General features: G+C 53.1%; 8 protein-coding genes across 8 annotated transcripts; 4 read left to right on the top strand and 4 right to left on the bottom strand.

Moving 5' to 3' along the window:
- Positions 1–203: 203 nt before the first annotated feature.
- N7443_004647 (undecaprenyl diphosphate synthase family protein) lies at positions 204–1,519 on the bottom strand (the record flags this gene model as incomplete). The annotated part of the gene is made up of 2 exons (XM_056884703.1): positions 204–1,202; positions 1,295–1,519. 2 exons carry the CDS (start codon positions 1,517–1,519, stop codon positions 204–206), a joined length of 1,224 nt encoding a protein of 407 aa, XP_056742981.1.
- A 630-nt stretch (positions 1,520–2,149) lies between these two features.
- Positions 2,150–4,460, bottom strand: N7443_004646 (putative glycerol-3-phosphate acyltransferase Sct1; the record flags this gene model as incomplete). The annotated part of the gene is made up of 3 exons (XM_056884702.1): positions 2,150–3,325; positions 3,376–4,227; positions 4,287–4,460. The coding sequence occupies 3 exons, from the start codon at positions 4,458–4,460 to the stop codon at positions 2,150–2,152; spliced, it is 2,202 nt and encodes a 733-aa protein (XP_056742980.1).
- Positions 4,461–5,417: 957 nt separating this feature from the next.
- N7443_004645 (GRAM domain-containing protein) lies at positions 5,418–6,176 on the top strand (the record flags this gene model as incomplete). Its single annotated transcript, XM_056884701.1, has 2 exons — positions 5,418–5,600; positions 5,664–6,176. The coding sequence occupies 2 exons, from the start codon at positions 5,418–5,420 to the stop codon at positions 6,174–6,176; spliced, it is 696 nt and encodes a 231-aa protein (XP_056742979.1).
- A 442-nt stretch (positions 6,177–6,618) lies between these two features.
- On the top strand, positions 6,619–7,418 carry N7443_004644 (cytochrome b-c1 complex subunit 6 family protein; the record flags this gene model as incomplete). Its single annotated transcript, XM_056884700.1, has 3 exons — positions 6,619–6,910; positions 7,131–7,253; positions 7,354–7,418. 3 exons carry the CDS (start codon positions 6,619–6,621, stop codon positions 7,416–7,418), a joined length of 480 nt encoding a protein of 159 aa, XP_056742978.1.
- Positions 7,419–8,249: 831 nt separating this feature from the next.
- N7443_004643 (putative cell surface receptor/MFS transporter (FLVCR)) lies at positions 8,250–9,882 on the bottom strand (the record flags this gene model as incomplete). The annotated part of the gene is made up of 4 exons (XM_056884699.1): positions 8,250–9,098; positions 9,161–9,509; positions 9,581–9,693; positions 9,757–9,882. 4 exons carry the CDS (start codon positions 9,880–9,882, stop codon positions 8,250–8,252), a joined length of 1,437 nt encoding a protein of 478 aa, XP_056742977.1.
- A 689-nt stretch (positions 9,883–10,571) lies between these two features.
- N7443_004642 (involucrin repeat protein) lies at positions 10,572–13,356 on the top strand (the record flags this gene model as incomplete). The annotated part of the gene is made up of 3 exons (XM_056884698.1): positions 10,572–10,751; positions 10,820–11,080; positions 11,158–13,356. The coding sequence occupies 3 exons, from the start codon at positions 10,572–10,574 to the stop codon at positions 13,354–13,356; spliced, it is 2,640 nt and encodes an 879-aa protein (XP_056742976.1).
- A 204-nt stretch (positions 13,357–13,560) lies between these two features.
- On the top strand, positions 13,561–15,054 carry N7443_004641 (uncharacterized protein; the record flags this gene model as incomplete). Its single annotated transcript, XM_056884697.1, has 1 exon — positions 13,561–15,054. The coding sequence occupies one exon, from the start codon at positions 13,561–13,563 to the stop codon at positions 15,052–15,054; it is 1,494 nt and encodes a 497-aa protein (XP_056742975.1).
- A 617-nt stretch (positions 15,055–15,671) lies between these two features.
- On the bottom strand, positions 15,672–18,323 carry N7443_004640 (F-box and WD domain protein; the record flags this gene model as incomplete). Its single annotated transcript, XM_056884696.1, has 2 exons — positions 15,672–18,013; positions 18,104–18,323. The coding sequence occupies 2 exons, from the start codon at positions 18,321–18,323 to the stop codon at positions 15,672–15,674; spliced, it is 2,562 nt and encodes an 853-aa protein (XP_056742974.1).
- Between the last annotated feature and the right edge of the window lie 15 nt (positions 18,324–18,338).

The following is an 18,338-nucleotide window of genomic DNA, read 5'->3' as shown; positions in this document are numbered from 1 at the left end:
GAGTCCCAAATAGGTAAAAAGATGTATCGAATATCTATGTTTTGTAGATAAGACTGTTTGGTGTATGGTGTATGACGTAGACAATAAGTGTAGTACTGCTAATGCTGCTGGGATATATGGGACCATAATGATCTGTCGGGCCGCCCTTAACGCCACGAACTCCGCTGGATGCTGAAAGAAAACATGATAGTGAAAGGAATGATCTATACCATCTTTACTTTGCCCTGTCGTAGGATCTGGTTGTCCAGGCCTTCTTCACTGGACTCTAGACCGTCACCGGCAAAGTTGCCCTCCGCGTCTGGGTTCTGGCGGGATTTGGAGATGCGTCGTTGCCAGCCAAGCATCACGGGCATGAAGTGCCACAGGTCGAACTCGGGCCACATAACATCGAGGAAGACAATTTCCGTATTCTCGTGACATTGCCAGAGCATGAAATCACTCAAACGTTCCACACCGGAGGTGCGAACGAGGAGATCCAAAGGCGGAGTACCCTTGGTTAACATGTGGCCAGAAAGTGTCTGGCGGGAAATGGTCTCAGGGGAGGTAAAGGCATGGCTTTCACCATCAGATGACTTGCCCTGTACGATAGTCTTGAGATGCTGCGCATCCTGCTGACCGAGGTGTAGAGTTGTAGAAGACGAAAAGGATGATCCAGACTCGTAGACTCGGTTGGCGTGGTCGTTCCGCAAAATGGTGTCATCCTCTTGGCCGGGCGATTCGGTTGATTCGGTCGATGTCGACTCCGAGTCACTCTGGGTATCCTGTGTCTTAGACCCGAGGGTTTGGACTCGGATATTATGCACGATATGAGATTCGGAGAACGGTGTCCGGGTATGACCATTCTCAGGGTGGAGAGGAGTGCTGTAATCCTCAACGGTGTCACGAATAGCGGTGGTGATTTCGTCGCGAGAGGTGTAGGGGAAGCAAATGTTCAGGACGCGGTCGCCGTTGCGACTGGTGAGGTCGACAGCTTTGTTGACAGCAGCCAGGACATCGGGTTTGAGAAGGTCAAGTCGACCCAAAACGCGGACCTTGGCCCCATATCGATCCAGAAGATCTCCATGCTGTGCCATTTGTGACAGCTTCACCTTGGCCATATCCATGAGTGCGTCGACCTCGAACTTGGAGCGCTTGAAATTCTCGATGCTGAATGCGTAGATGGTAACAACCTTAACACCACTTTTATAGCAGACTTCCAGGATCTAGATGAATTGTCAGTACGAGGACGGAAGATCCGCGGCCAGAGCTCAGCAGCACGGGGGTTGAGCTAGCCGGTTGATCACAAAAGACATACCCTTGCCAAAGCCTCGAATCCCAGGTTATGGCCTTCAACGGTCTCGATTCCATGTGACCTAGCAAATCGTCTGTTTCCGTCCATCACAAAGGCGACATGTTGGGGGATGGGACCTTGGCGGAGCGCGCCGACCAGCAGCTCCTTGAGGCTGTTAATCGCGAACTCGACCGGCGGAGAGGCGAGGAACCAATTCCGGAGTCGCGATAGATGCATTGAGCCCGCCATTGTGATAGCACACGGGGACGAAGCTCACGCAGCTTGTTGGGGGGGGTGAGGGTTTGACGACTTAAGAAAATCGGAGGGGACGGAAAAGAATGCGCGGTGGGAAGGGAACGGAAGGCGTTTTCGCCTCTAGTGCAACGGGCGACGTGGTCAGACTCTCGCGATCCGGGCTGAGCCACTTTGTTGAACTTTGCAGGTTGGTGGACAAATCTGATAGGATTCTGGCAGGCTGCACTATTTTATTCCCTGCCGTTTTAGTTCCGCGAACGGCTGGGCGTCCCCTGTGGCGAGGCCCGTAACTTGCCAGCCAAGACCCCTGGTCAGACTGAACGACCTCAACAATTGGTTGGGGGCCCGCATAAATTGGATATGGCCTCGGGATTGTCTGAGCTCTGTATTATTTCGGGATCACGTTCACACCTATTTATCCTCGTTGGAAGGCCTTATTGTGGACTACGTTGACCCACGTAGAACATTGATTCACTTCAAACTGTTGTCCAATGGCAAACAAAACGAAGGGGATATCTCGCATTGGGGTTATATAAAAAGTGCAACAAATAAGTACAAGTCGTCGCCAAATGCTTTATGTTTGACAGAAGGGATCCAACACCAAAAGTCGGCATTGAAGCCAGATCATAGGTCCTTTCGGATTTCCTCGCCACTAGACGGCGTTCCTGGCCCTGAGCTGGCCATATCCCAGCTTCCGTCCTCACTGCGCCTGCGACGTCGCTCGCCACGCTCTCTCATCGCATCTCGAATCCGAGAGCTAACATCTTCCAGCGGATCCTTCTGGGTCATCGAGCTAAGAGGCTTCAGTCCACCCCGTGAGCCGGGACGAGGTGCAGCAGAGCTACTACGACTGCGGTTAGGGGTGGGCGGTCTGGTAGAGAAGAAGCCAATGTTGGCCAGGTTGTGGAACGACTCGTTACGAGGCAGAGGCTCGGCCGAGGGCAAGTCCTCTATACCCTCGTCCCGGGTTGCTTTGATCGTAGGCAAATCGCTATCGACTCCACCGTGGCTGACCTCCCGGAAGGGATCAGTGACAATCCGTGCAGCGTCAAAGTCTGGGAACAGCTCCGGACCCAAGGTGTTGATTGCCTCATCAACTTGTTGGGCGAGCATCGCACGCTTTGCACGCAGTTTCACGAGCGTGTTGGCGGACGAAGGGTTCAGAGACAGGACCAATGGTCGCAGGGACTTCACGATATCCATGCCCACCTCACCAATACGAAGTGCAGCAAACGAGATAGTAGGGAATATGACCACGCCAATCACTACCACAAGCCAAAGTGGGACCCAGTCCGGCACGAGGCCTTGGATTCGGTTCCAATAGGTCCAGTAGGTGAACATAGTCGTGTAGAATGCATAGACAGCCGGGGCAAATGCCAGAGCAATGAGTAATTTCCATGTAGCCATCACATCGCGACCCTGCAACTTGACCGAGGAGGCAGCCAGTGCCTCCTTGGATTTCTTCATCGACAGATATTTCGTCGCGACGAAAACCGGAGTAAAGAGAAGCAGTCCAGGTAGGGTTCCGATGGTAAGGAGAGCCAACTTGCCCAGACGATAGATCAAAGTAGCGACCACCTGTACGATAGAGAATTTGGCATACTGCACTTGATGATCACGAATACCGAGGATACGAAGCTGCTTGTTGTAGTTGACAATGGATTTGCGGAGATTGACGATCCGCGGATCGTCCTTGAAATGATTGTATCCTTTCACGAGGCGGCGATTGAGCTCCACAACCATAGGAAGAGGGAGCTTCTTGCCCTTGGTGTTGTACATACGGCGAGCTGCTTGGATGACCTGTGATTCGTTAATTACTGTCGGCGCAAAGGGGACTCGATTGGCATTACCATAAGCGTTTCGTAATCGGGGCTAGTGACGGTGACCGCCACAAGACTTTGGTAGATAATATCCAGAAGAGCACCGACAGACTCGCGGCGATCGCCTTGCTTGAACTGCTCCACAATCTCCTTTGGGACTTCGATCGGGTTACCGAATTCGATGACAGCGCGAGATCGGAATTTATGGGCGTGAAAGTAGTTCATGCCACAGGGCACAATCTTCAAACCACAATCAGGGTTGTCTGCGAGGGTACCAAGAGCCATCAGGGCAACACCAGCTTTGAGGGGCAGTAAAGACGGGCGATCGTGGCTACCACCTTCAGGGAAAATGCCCACGCAGCCACCAGCGTTCAATCTCGCAAAGACAGCCTCGTAGACAGCCGTTTGGTCCACGTGCGGAGCGACCTTAAACCTGGTGCCTTTAAATTCGGAGTCCTGTTGATTCGCGTCTCCTGGGCTACTAAAATCCTTCCTCCCAGTCAACTGGAAAAGCGCATCCCTGTGCTTGAAGGGCTTTTTGAGAACCAGTTCCTCTGGGCCGTGGATCTCCGCGATAGCCGTGCTGTGCGAAGTGCCGTTGATAGTTGGCAGCGCAATTGTTCCCTCCTTCTCAAAACCGGGTCCTTCAAAGTTGGTGCCAACACCTCGCAAAAGAGTGGGCTCGTTGACCGGATCGGGTAGATAGATGGTACCTGTCCCCGGCTTCAAGTTATCCATGGCGCGTGCCACGGGCAGGGTTCCGATACCACGCGCCAACAGTCCGATGAACTTGCGTCTGAACGATTTCTCCGCGATGAGCCATGAGATACGACGGTGGGCCTCGCTGCGAATAACGCGCATAAGGACAAGTGAATCGACGAACTGCCAAAGAGGTCGGGGTCAGCTCCATTTTGAGGACTCTGGTAGGAACGATAACAAACCTGGTTCGCATGAGGAGCGGCGACGATGATAATAGGACCTCGGCGAGGGATCTTCCAGGATCCGCGGGGGTGTACCTCACGGAAGAAGAGGTCGATGAGCACGGAGAACGACCACAAGACCAGATCATACAGCCACCCGATGAGGGGTGGAATGTACGCCTGTTTCTTCCCCATGACGACGGTGCCAAAGAGCCCGATCGGTCAAGTATTGTATTGCGCAACGGGAGGAGAAAGTGTCAGGGCGGCGATAACATGAAGTTCCGTCAATAATAGCCGCAACGAGCTCTGAGCTTTGACCCGCTTGGTTCTGACGTAAAGACACAAAGCTCTGTTCCCCACAGGACTCTCTCTTGGCGAAGTCTCCTTTAAAAATAAATTCTAAGGAACCGGAAGAAGAGTGAGCACACACAGAAAAGAACAAAGAAACTAGGCTCACGAGGAGGGGTGAGCTGCTCGAATCCGGAAAGTTTGGGGAACCGTTTTAGCGCGCTTTTTTTTTTTCATGCCCGGACACTTCTAGAACATCCGGTTTGCTCTCTGACGTTGATATCTTGATACTGGCCAGTCCTGTCAAGTATTGGAGATGAAAGGCAGAGGGAAGAGTCTTGTGCGAGGGAGCTTCTTCACCCTCTAGTTCTGCCTAGACTTCAAACATCCAATACCAAGTCCGGTATCATGATAACTTCGAGACATATACCATTTCTGATACCGGCTCCAGGATCAGCTTCAATAGCTTACTACATAGCTCACTCCTTATTGGAGCCGCTTACCCCGCGAGCCCAACATAACCCGCAGTCGCATATGTTGGGGCAGACCCTTTGTGCTTGGTACGGAAGTACCGGATATCAGGACGCGGGGGTTTGGCCGATAAAGTGACGATGGCCTTTGTCGGACTGGAAACGTAGAAAAATACACAGCTAGGTAGGCTAAATAGATGATGCACAAAGGCAATGTAGAAGGAACGTCAGATTGTCTCCTGCAGGAGTTCCCCGCCTGCCCCGCAACGTCGATTTTCACCCTTCTCCGTTCCAGACACTTTATAAGCTTGATCTTCCCGAACTCGGTTGATCTATTAGTGTCCTTGCTTCTTCCGCTTCTCCTTCATCATCATATGGTGGTCTACCGACCAGCATGTCTCTCAACTGGGTGATGCTTCATGAACAGGAAGGCTTCGTCCGCCTTCCTAGTGAGCGTCTGATATACTCTTCCCCTCCACGCACTGCTCTCGCCGTGACTCCGCCGCCGGGGTACAAGGGTAGTGAGAGCTTGTCCGTCCAGAGCAGCGCCGGCTGTATTCATCTTACCAACCAGAGGGTGTGTCCCTTCTTCTACACACCCTGTCTACCTTCCTTGGAAAGACTAACATTCTCCGACTAGCTCGTCTATCTGCCTGCCCAAGGAACCGATGACCTTCAATCCTTTTCTTCACCTTTACTCAACGTTCGTGACTCCCACGTCTCAGCCCCTTTCTTCGGTCCCAACGTTTGGACCTCACTGGTTCAGCCCGTCTCCGGAGGCGGTATCTCTGCAAACCTGCCCGCAGTACAAATCAAAGTGACATTCAAAGAAGGTGGAGCATTCGACTTCCACACACAATTTGAACGGATCAAGGAGCGATTCGAGCAGGCTGTAGAGGTCATGGGCGAAGGGACTCGTGGCGTAGGAGGCGTGGATATGGGGGCCGTTCATCTGGAGGAGCTACCGGCATATGAAGGCCCTGGCAATTCGAACAACACAACTGTCACCAACGAGACACCAACGGCACCACAGAATAACAGAAGAGTCTCCACGGCCGGTCCTGAGCCGGTGGAACCGCCACCTTGCTATGAGGAGGTTCAGTCGCAGAGCGTGGCCAATGAACTCGAGGAACGTTTGCGACGGGCCAGTTAGGTGGCCTGAGCAGTGAATTTAATCATCAATATAATCTGCGCTCGAGTCGAGAGAGCCAGGAAGCCTTTATGTACATTATGATTCCCATTATTAGCTGCCGATCCGAGAACGGTAGGACACTTAGAGAACAATGATAAGAAGCGCCCGGTGCGCCACCAATCTGAGCTACGGGTTATTTTATGATGAATCGAACATCTTAATTAAGACACGCTGTATAACATTGGAATATAGATCATGACATGCAAGTCAAAGACTACAAAAGACGCTTATAGACAGACCGTCGAACTGGCCAATCACGTGCGGCACAATTGGCCTATTCAGCGGCCGGGGCATCCCGATTTTCCAGTCCGAGCTTGGAAAACCCGCACCTCGACTCAACACCAACCCCTACCTTCAATTCCATACCCTATCCCCACGACCTCCGGTCATTGAACCTATCGCAATGGGTCTCGCCGACTTTTTCACTGACGTCGTCTCCTCCCTGGGCTTTGCCGAGGCCCAGGCTGAGGCTCCCGCCGCCGACGTTGAGACCTCCACCCAGGACGAGTCCACCGAGAAGACCGAAGAGGCCTCCTCCGAGGAGAGCACCGACGCCGAGTCCGCCGAAGATACCCCTGAGGAGTCCTCTGAGGAAGCTCCCGAGGAAGAGGAGGCTGAGCCCGAGGAGGAAGAGGAAGAGGAGGAAGAAGAGGAGGAGGAGGAGCCCGAGGACATCAAGCCCAAGCTCGAAGAGGGTGAGTGAATCCCATCTTGACCTCTCTGTGCCATTCTTCTTTCAACGGCCCCCCGCGATGACCTGGCGTGCCGTGCCGTGACTGTCCAATGCGTGTTCCGCATCCGCACGCCACGGCCCTCGTAATCACCATCCGCATCAAGACCCCAATGGCATCGCAATCGCTCTCGTTTCATGTCAATTCTCAAGATGACACACGCGACTAACCAATCGCCCAACAGACTGTGCCAACTCCGCCAAGTGCGCCCCTTACAAGCACCACTACGACGAGTGCGTTGAGCGTGTCATGAAGCAGGAGGAGGACGAGGACTTCAAGGGTCCCAAGGAGGACTGCGTTGAGGAGTGTAAGTTTCCACACGCATCTGGCTACTGCGCTGTGTCGAAAGCCTGCGTCGCTGCCTACGAGAAACTCATTGAATCATCAATCCTAACATGACTCCCCAGTCTTCCACCTCACCCACTGCGTTACCGCCTGCGCTGCCCCCAAGCTCTGGAGGGAGCTCAAGTAAACGGATCGCGAATTCCTCCGACGCGCCGCTTTCCGCGTTCTCGCATCGACTCAGCTCCTCAACTCCTCGGCAAATTCGATACGAGCAACCTGGAACGCAATGTCACGAAAATTCAACTCCGCTTTGACGACTGTCGCTCTGCCAACCTGACAGTCTGCCGTCTATTCTTTTGGTTTAGAAGCATGGAGGCTTCTCTTCGGTCTCGATTGTGCGCAATATGGTGTTTTCAGGACAGGGAGGAACAAAGGGAAGAATAATAGACCACTCCTGCCCTGTCTTGCATGTACAGATACTGGTTTTCGCCTGCTCGAACTGTGCTAGTGTTTTATTTACTGTCTTAAGACGAATCTCATCTGTTGAAAACGGATAGACGGAAGATCCCGGCGCGGATGCGCGGAAGTGTCATCAGCCACGCTTTACGTGCTAGTGTGTAGAGTACTTATCCCGGGGTATGGTGTCGTATGTCCTCCCAGCTCTAGTAAAACGATCAAAGAATACGAGACAGATTCTCTAGGTACGTTTCGACCATGGCAAAATCGAAAGTACCTTCAATTAATATCAATTGGCGTTGCAACTATTATCCACGCGCTGAGTGGGCCAAGGCCCAAAATAACCAAAACCAAGCAGAAAAACGGGGGATAGGCAGAAACGAAAGGGAAGGGGTATATACTAGACTGATCCGGAGCCCAGAATTCGGGCCTCCACGCCAGCCGCCGAGACGTTATCAGCCTTGAGATGCAGAAAGATGCGACAAAAAAGTGTTCACATCCTTGTAAAGTTGGCCTATGCTGTAGATCAACAGATGTATCAGGCATGACCTGTTGTCTCGCGCTAGACTTCAGCAGACTTTAGAGTCGACTTGTCCAAAGGAGACGCAGAATCGACTTGTGAGATATCCTCATTCGGACCGCAGAGATCGCCCTGCCCGGCTTCCGCGACATGCAACTCGACACCACGGTCAACCTCCAACCTCCGACGCTGGACATTTCTTCCAAACAATCCAATGACCAGAGGGAATGGTGCAGCGACGAAAGAAACAACAGCAGCGAAGATAAGCGCATTGCGCATATTTGAAGGAGGATTCGCCTTGTCACTAGCCTTGAGCGCATCCTGAATAAGAATGAAACAAGCGCCGAGCAATTGTCCACCCGTCCAGCAGATGGTGCTCCCAATCTCCGGCGAGAAGGGGTATGTGATCTCAACCAGATACTCCAAGACGATAGGCAGAAGCGCGAACGATGAGGCGCCCATCAACGCCATGACTACATACGACGGAGCAATGCCAACAGAGCTGGATGGCGCGAATATCAACCCGATGTACGAGGCTACCACGATGGGTACCAATACACGGATCGAGCCGAGGTAGTGTTTCCATTTGTCTGTGATGGGTGACACGATTGCGGCTGTTACCAGCCCTACTACGATCAGGATTGCGCCCGCGATACCCGAGTCAGTCTCGGAGGCTCCGTATGGACTAAGGATCTGGGTCACCAGGGACGAAACGCTATTGAAGAACCCAACATATACAGCGAATGGTACCAGGATTAACCAAAACTCTAGCGTACCGAGTAATTGCTTGGTTGCGGGGATCAATGGCGTGCGGGGGATGGCAGATGAGGCGCTTGGGGGAGTTGGTGGTGCAGCGGGCAGGAAGAAGGATGGGATTGATGCGACGCTGGACTATAATGCGGCGAGTTGTTGTCAGTTGAAGGTAGTATACATGCGTGATAGTGACAACTTACAATGATAGAGATGTACAGGACCATGTTTGGGATATCGGAGGGCTTGGTCGCCCACTCCGAGTCCACTAATTGTCCTATTGCTGCACCTAGAGGGTTGGCCAAGCTGGCGAGGGCCGTTGCGCTCGTGCGGCCTTTGTCTGAGAACCATAGGTCGCTGTAGCGGGTGGGAGCGCATAGGCAGAATGGTTGCGCCAGGCCGATTAGGATCTGGCCGAACATGGCAAGCCCAAATATGCCGCCGTTAGCTCTGGTGCCGGCATAGCGCAGCCAGTTGCCCACGAGCAGGAGCGTGGCGGTGATGATGATTGCTGGTTTGGGGCCGCCTTTGTTCAAGACCCAGATGACGAAGCTGTGTCAAAGAAAGAAGAGTCAGTCGAGGTGAGGAAAGATGATACTATTTCTAGATGGGGTATCACTGACGGGCTGGCAACGCAGAATGCGAACAAATAGCCGGTGCTTAACCAATTGATAGCAGTCTCGGAGACTTGGAAGTACTCCGCGGCAGTAGTTGAGATGGACGAGAAAGTGAGCCACTAACACCGGTTAGCATACATTCTTTAGATTGCTCAGTGGATCCGGGATAATGTCAAGCTCACATCCCAACTGACGACGATATTGAGCAGCACGAGTTGCGCCAGACCCCAGAACCGTCGTTTATAGACCTTGAACGGCGGTTGCGCGAGCGGCGAGCTGTTGCCCTCCGAGGTCTTTAAAGTCGCCATGACCGATGGATAACCAAGAGGACATGGGGAAATGGAAGTAAGATAAAGGCGTTGGTCTTTGTCTTGGCTTCGGGGTCCGCTTGGTCTCCGTCGCGGCATCCGAGGTTGCGTCTACTTGGGTGGTACATGCAACCCCACGGTGTCTACGTAATGGATCTGGTATTGTGGAGGTATTGTCATCACTGCCATGTGCCAGGGTTCCTATCTCGGGGTTAGGGCCGTTATTGAAAACCTACTAAAAACCTTAGAAAGGCTATTGTAGCCTTCGCTTAGACGTTGTCGGGCTAAAATTGGACTCCGTGGTTCGCTTACATCTGGGTCAACAGGGGTAACTATGAAACTACACTAAATGAGTTAATCTACAAAGAGCTCAGTAGATCAATAGATTGATGGATCAGCTAGTCGATATCTTCGATATCTTATTTAATGATAGATAAATCAAAGGCAAAGTGAGATCACAAAATGGACAAATTGGGGTGGCTGAGGCCGTGCAGATCGCGAGCTCCTTCTTTTCCTCCCCGCCATCTTAGATTCTGTTCAACCACCCTTTTCTTTTGTCGCCCTTCAATCTGGTGACGTTCGGCCACCCTCTGTCAACATTACTGTTCCCCAGGATGAGTGACGGCCGTTTCTAAATTCCCCGATCCATACAAACTCCGGCTGCATTCCTCGCGCCCTAAACGCCCGTCATGAATATCAGCCTCCGATCCAGTCAGTCTTCGTACGGAGACCCCCGATACCTCTCGACACAGACCGTCTCCGATGTTCAGGCCCCTCAGGCTCCCATAGCGCCCCTAGGAAAGACCCTTGTAGACGGCTATCGGGATGCAGTCGACTCTCAGCATGAAGACCGGTCGCGATACAATCCGGTAAGGGGAAACCCCCAGGCACCGGCACCTTGGAAATCTACGACCCAGCTAACCGCGATTTCTTGTAGCTGAATCCGGCTCACCCGCGGAGCTCAGCGCTTCTTAACACCAGCGACCCGGTCACAATGTATCTCCTAACTGAGACCGCCATGGGCGACAGTAACAACTTCGAGATTCTGTCATTCGAGGAAGTGGAGGGCCTCAAGAAAGAGCGCGCATTGTTGTCAACCCGAATCGAGGGTACAAAGCGCAAACTCGCCCTGGAAACCAAACTACGCGATGCCGCCCAATCCATCGGTCGACTCTACAGCCCCCCAGTCCCCGGAGCAGTGGTGAATATGGCGCCAACGGAACCAAGTCACACCGCAGGAGCAGGAGCATCTTTGGACGCTCCGGTGCTGCCGAGGTTCTCGATAAGAGCGACTCCGAACTAGCGATGAGCCAGCGCAAATGTGAAGATTTAGCACAGGAATTGTGGAAGCTGGAGCGGAGGTCCCAACAGATCAACCAGCGCTTGCTGGAGCACACTGCGGGTGTCTTGCAGATGACCCATAAGGGACTGAAGAAAGCGCCCAAGAATCTCCATGCTGCCGCGGACGACCTTGATGACGGCCACGACTTCGACGACCGCAGCCTTTACCGAACTCCGGAGCACTTGGACAACTATGGATTAAGTGGACGTATACAGACGAGTGCCCCACCGATTCCTTCCAAAGCTATGCAGGGTATGCAGAAGAGATTGGAGGATCTCACTGAGCGCATGTGCGATATGATGGCCCAGGCCACTCCTGATGAATTCGTTGAGCCACCGCCGCAGCCGGCACAGGACAATTTCGCAACACTTGAGGCGCAGTTGGCGTATCTGGAGAATGGCCTACATTCTCTTGCTTCGCGCCCGGCTGTTGCTATTGCCGCAGGTGTTTCCAATCCCCAGAGCGAAGGAGCGTGGAAAGAGCAGATCACCGATGTTAACACCCGAGTTCAGGCCATTGTTGACCGTTTCGGTCTTACTCGGTCGCCCACACTCCCTCCACCTCCGAGTGCAGCTGATGGCGAAGGCCTAGAGGAGCAGCTCTCCTACCTCCAGACCGGTATCGATGGCCTTGCAAGCCGGGTGGATGGCTTGCTGGAGCAGAAGAGCATTTTGACCACCCAGATTCAGCAGCAGCGTGAGCTCAACTCCAAATCGGATGCGGAACGAGATGCCCATATCGGCGACTTGACCGAGCAACTTTCCCATGCTCGCAAGGACTTTGAGCTTTCCGAGCGCGAGGGCAAGGCCGCCCAGGACGAGCTCGCTGTGTTGATAGAGCAGCTTGAGGCAATGCGCCACGATGGCTCTTCTCAGGATGCGGCCAAGGCTTCCTTGGTGCAGGCCGAGGGAGAAATTGCTCGCCTGCAGAGTGTCATTGAATCTATGCACGCCGAGGCTGACACTCGTGCCGAGCAAGTGAGAGAAGCCGGTGATCGTGCGGATGAGATGAAAGAAGCTCGCGAACGTGCTGAGCAACGCGTGGCTCAGATTGAGGAGGCTCGTGAGCTCGCCGAACAAGAACTGGCTCAGCTCCAGGCCAATGTCCAGCAGGTTCGTAACGAATCGGATATGCACGTGCAGGTGGCTGTCAGCCAGCGAGCAGAGCTTGAGGCCAGCATTCAGCAAATTCGCGACGAGTCGGACAAGCGTCTACAGGAGGCAATGAACCAATGTGCAGAGCTCGAGGCCGGCGTCCAGCAAATCCGTGCCGACTCTGACGAGCGTCTGCAGGAGGCGATGAACCGGTGCGCGGAGCTCGAGGCTATCATCCAACAGATTCGCAATGAAACCGACCCGCGCTTAGAGGAGGCACACAGCCAGCGTGCACATGCTGAGGAGAATGCTACCCGTCTGCAGAGCGAGATGACTGAGCTTGAGGGCGAAGTTGTGCGCATCACAACTGAACTCACCATGGTCAAGGCGGAGCTTGATGGTGCCTACGGTACCCGAGCCCAGCGTGCAGCCGAGGTGGCTGGCAACCCCGAGATTCAGAAGGAGATCGATGCACTGAACACACGGAACATCGAGCTGACCGAGGAACTTGCTGAGCTCAAGAGCCAGCGAGGCGGTGGTGATCTCCAGCAGCGCGCTGATACTCTCGAGAAGGAGCTGCGCGAGACTCTTGACGACTATGAGGCCATGACGAAGGCCAGCATTGAGTTCGAGAAGGAGCGCGAGCGCTTCGAGGGTGTTATTGACACTATGCGCGACCGCTGCGAGCAGCTGGAAACTCAGCTCAGCGAAGACCGTATCAACTGGATGAACCTCAACAGCCCGTCATCCATGGGCCGCGATCCCTCGTCTGAGACCACATCTACGATGGTTCTCAAGAACGAGTTCAAGAAGATGATGCGTGATACTCGTAACGAAAACATGAAGATCCTGAAGGTTAGTAATTTTCTCATTTTCTTTCCTCTCCTTGTTTCCCATTTTATCCCAAAATTAACATTTCTGGCACAGGCGGAACAAGAAGAACGTCGCAAGATCGAAGGCTTGCTGCGAGTCCTACGAAAGGAGCACGCCCAAGTGACGGGTAGACCCATGCCCAGCCCTTTGGGAACTCCCTTATGATGATGACTCTGTGTTAAGCCTGCATTGTTTGGAAAGACTGTACATATAAACTTGGGTAACTTTTCGCTGTATGATAATTGCATGAGCGCACGGCAAGCGCGATGAGGACGTTGCCCGATGAAATCATTTTCTCCCAGCTTCAATTTGTACTACCCAAGTGCGTACACCTCTCTTGTATTCCTTCCTGAACACTGCCCGTTCACCATGTCGGTCGAAAATACCCATGGCACCCGGCCAGGTCGCTTCTTCGATTCCGAGAACCTCAAGCGTCACAACTACACCTGTGATTCTTCTTTACAATCTCCGTCTACTGACATTCCCAGCTCATCTGAGTCCGGAGCCATTTTCAATGCAATCAGAGTCACAACTCCAGAGGGAAGTACTCGACTTCCTAGATCCGCCTACAATATGGGCCCCATCATGGAAGAAGGACTAGCAGCCAACATCGCCATGTTCATTCCCACAGCTCTCGACGGCCACCAGTCATCCGAACGACTTCCACACAACGAGAGACGACAAGTCGACACTATATGGTGGCGCAAACAAATGCTCTCCGACCAGTCTCCACATCAGACGCCACATCTGGGCGCCGGTCCATTCACCGAGACGATCTTGGCTACAGGTACTACTAGAAACTTGCACCAAAAAGCACTTTCTCTCGATACAGCAGAAGGAAAGCAACATGTTCCTCGCTGGCCTGCGAATCTGGGTGCTGCTGTTTCCACTGTTTGGCCTCAATATCCACCCCCAGAGAGACAGCCTACGCCTCCAGGACTCCCATCATTCAATACCCCAGAGGCAGTTTATTGCTCTGCACATTTCCTGGTAGGAGATAATGGCAGACGCCATTCGTGCGGGACCCAAGGCAACGGCCAACAAACACACTCATACGGCGATGCACTGCTTCGATTCTTCGGCCTGTCACCCTCAACTGAGATCGCACCAGGCGGTCTCTCTATGACTGGGATCGGACGAGCAGACGATGGAACCATTGTCCAGGGCCGATTTCCATATCGACAAAGTGGCCACGGGATAAACCTAAATCGGCAGCTAAATGACCACCCCTTCCATCAAGGCAATCTTCCCATCGCTGAAAATGAGGCTGAGGAATTGAGACATGAGGGTGGAATCGATGGCACGTGTACCAAGGATCCGGGAACTCGTTCGCGGAGGCGTATTGGGATCTACACGCCACTCTCCATTGGAAGATTGTCGCCATTCTCAGGTGATACTTCCGACTCTGCTATGTTACCACGCCCACGAAATCAGGGCAGGGCTATTGCACTGCTCGGACTTCGGCGGTCTTCGACTATCCAGAACGGAGCCACGGCTGCCCCGTTGGCCGTGGCATCATCTGTTCAAGGCGTGGGAGTGATAGGAGATCAGATCGCCCTTGTATCTTCACCTTCACCGTTACACTCAACTCGAACACCAGATATTCCTGAGGATCTTGTAGACGGCGAGACTCCTGAAGAAGGACACAAACTCTACTATGATCTTCTCTCTTGTATACCCACTCGGCTATCTCTTTGTTGTTCGGACCGTTGTATCCGCAAGCGTCGTTCAAGTATGGAGACTCTCGACGTTGTCACTACCGGCGAAACATATTTGACTGCTCGTGACGATCAGGGCCGTGGGCGGGATCGTGGGTGGTGGGGATTCTCTTTGGAAGTACCGTCCATGCCCAATTTCGGGTGACCTGGTATCCTCCTTTCTACTCCATCTGCTCGTTGAAGATGTGTTCGTGTCCTTGTTGATGCCCTGGTAAACTGTTCTGTATTGCACTTGCTGAACATCCATGGATTGGTCTACATATTATTACTTTCGGTATATCCGTAGTTCAATGAGTGTCTTGAACTATTGTTGACCTGTTCGGGTTGACGGCGGGCCTTGTCCCTTAATTGTATATTTTATCGTTCAGGAATGATTCCCGAGATTCGCTTGATGTTTTATTTCTACATCTAGCTTTACCAGCTTACATAGACGGTACATAAAGCTTCAGAGCCCGTAATATTCATCTAGACGCTATGCCATGTGTCAGAAGGCAGAAAACAATCGCCACCAGAGTCGCCATGCAAGGTCATCAAAGAGAGCAGCAAAATATCTCATAGCTTAAAAGCCACTAAATAAAATAATGTAATGCATATCCTCAATGCGAGAGGCGGAGAGGAAGACCAAAGTGTGGAAGTAATGATTAGGATAAGAGCCGGAAAAGGGTCCAACGGTTGTATGCAATGTAATGCCAAGAAGAGAGGGAGAAGGCGGGGAAACGAGGAAGAGCATGGGACAGGACAGCAAGAGAGAGAAATGGCAGATCATAAGCCCTGGAAGAAGGGACATGCCTCGATGATTTCCTCATCATCGCATGCAAAGTCCCATCCGACGATACGCGGATCTACGCTCGCGCAGATAATTTTACGTGAGTCGAATTGGACTTTGAAGACTCTTGACGTGGGAGGCTGAGCAAGCTGTCGGCGGGGGTGAGCGTGGAGATGCTGATGATGATGACCAGCGGCCAGTTGGTTGAGGTGTTGATTAATTAAGGCGACAGGTGGAGGTGGAGGAGGTGCGTCGACGGCCGGTGTAGCGGTAGGTTGGTTGGCGACACCCTCGGCTGGAGCAGGGGTGGCATTGTTGGTTGCAGGGGGTGATTCACTGCCAGTCTCTGCGTCTGTTGTTGCTTCGCCGTTCTGTGCCTGGGATCCTTGAGCAGGCTGTGTCATCAGCACTTGGGCGGCTTGCAGTTGCTGTGCCTGTGCCTGTGCCGAGACTGCAGCTCGCGCAGCTTCGCTGAGATTGCCTCGGGCAGCATTGGCCACGGCATCGGCTTGACGAAGCCGTTGGCCAATTGACCATGCACCATCGCGATCCTTATGCCAGATCAGAATAGACTCGTCATATGAGCCCGAGACGATGCGGCCCCAGACACTACCACCTCCGCCGGGAGGAATCTTTGCACCGAGAGCAGGAATATCGCGAGGGTCACGAGAGCCAGCTGTATTTGAATAGTGCCCAGCCCGGCGTAAAGCTCTTGGACCGAGATCAACGGGGATGCCAGCAGCTTGTGCTTTGAAGAACTCGTTCTCAACCTCCTGGGCCTCGAGCCGGAGAGCCTCGTCGGCGCCGGGTGGGTCGCCAAACCCTGCCTGAACAGTTCGCACAAGGTTATTATGTCCTCGTAGACAGGCCACTTCTGCACCGGAGATGTGATCATATATGCGCACTGTGTTGTCATTACTGCCGCTAATAATGCGGCGACTGTCAAATTGGACACATGCAATGCCCTTCTCATGACCCATCAAAGTCTTTAAACAAGAACCGTTGCGAATGTTCCAGACCTTAATCATGCGATCACCGGAAGCCGTCACAATCTCATTGCCATGGAGCTGCATTGCATTGACTGCGGCCCCATGCCCCTCCACAGTCATGAGAAGAGAGTTTGCTTGTATAGATTTGATATGCCCATTTGCAATACCCGCTTCAAGAATGTTGGGTGCGATGTCTGCCAGGTCGACGACGTATGAGGGGTATGTGGCCCCGCCACCTCTGCAGATGCGCGGATAATCCTCATCCAAGGCCGATAGCTCCCGACGATTCCAAACCTTAACTGTGCGGTCTTTTGAGCAGGTCACCAAGTAGCGATGGTCAAATTTGAGATTCAGAACGGAGTCGGCATGTGCGTTGGTAATTTGATGGATCTTTTTACCGGTTGAGAACTTCCAAATTATCACGCTCTTGTCACTGCTGCCAGAGATGATAACGTCCTCTTCAGAACTTGGGTCAAATTGAAGACACAGTACTGATTTTGCGTGGCCTACCAACGGGCGATGCCATAAGCGCTTCGTCTCCAAGTCCCAAACTCGCACGGTTCTATCCCGGCTTCCGCTGACTAGCCATTTCCCTTGGAATTCGATTGCGTAAACACACTCCTTGTGTGCTTCATCCATGTGAGACGGGTGCGGTAGTTGAAAGTTCTTATATCGGCCATGGTGCCAATTTGCTTCTAACCTTCGGCGCTGTTTGTACAGATGGACCCAGTTGACTTTGACGCTCCCATTGGGGGAACGCGTGAGTAATGAAGACTGGAGAGGTGGCTGGAGCATTGATGGAAGCGATAGGAAAGACGTTGGAGCCACATGACCCATACCGTCTACTGAAAAAGACCCCGTTCGCTCGATTGCGTCGGCCATGTGGTGATCACCTTCGTCATCCGCTTCAGTGGAAGCCTGGCCGTTAGCCTCTGCTGTTCCATGCCCCTCAGCACCACGCGAATTCAGCCATGTGGGAGGGACGCGCTTCTTATGCTTCGGCTCTCCCAGGTCCGGTTCTGAATGTCGAGGGCGTGCCCGCCGGGTTTGAGGTGAAAGTGCCTCGGCATGCTCTTGTTCGAAGCTGCGAACGGCGCGTGTGTCCACCCGCCAACCTTCATTGATGTATAACACTCTCCATAGACCAGAGTCGAGAATTCGACTGCGCCATGAACGAGACGCGAGCGACGCAGTCAAGAGATCTTTAGGGTTGAGATAAGAGAAGATATCGAACGTAAGTTCTGGGGGCAGCTTGACAACGGGGTCCATGTGAAGCAGTGGATTAAGACGGTCGACCACTGCAGAGAGGGCGGAGGTGGAAAGAGATCGGAGGAGGCTATATGCGAGTTCTAAATTGGAGGGGTCGTTAGCGGGCGGAGAAGGCAAAGGAGGTTGGGGCTTCGGAAAATGCAATGCAGGATGCGGTGAGGGGCGCTAACCAGCTCGATCGGCTTCACTTTGGGCGAGGACCCATTCTGGAAGCATTATGACATTGTCTAAACCGATATCCTTGTCCGACTGGCTTCGCGTCTCATCCGAATAACCCTCGTCTAACTTGAAGGATGGCGAGAGAGAGGGCGCAGCGAATCCGGGAAAGCTGGTCGCCTGCAGCCGCAAACCCGGGCGAGATGGAGAGTCGGGGATCGGCTCTCCCTCCATCGATGCTACTATGCG

Source organism: Penicillium atrosanguineum (genome assembly GCF_028827265.1).
Source record: "Penicillium atrosanguineum strain IBT 20685 chromosome Unknown utg000003l_segment0_segment0, whole genome shotgun sequence".
Taxonomy (NCBI): domain Eukaryota; kingdom Fungi; phylum Ascomycota; class Eurotiomycetes; order Eurotiales; family Aspergillaceae; genus Penicillium; species Penicillium atrosanguineum.
This window is presented reverse-complemented; position numbering and strand designations above follow the sequence as displayed.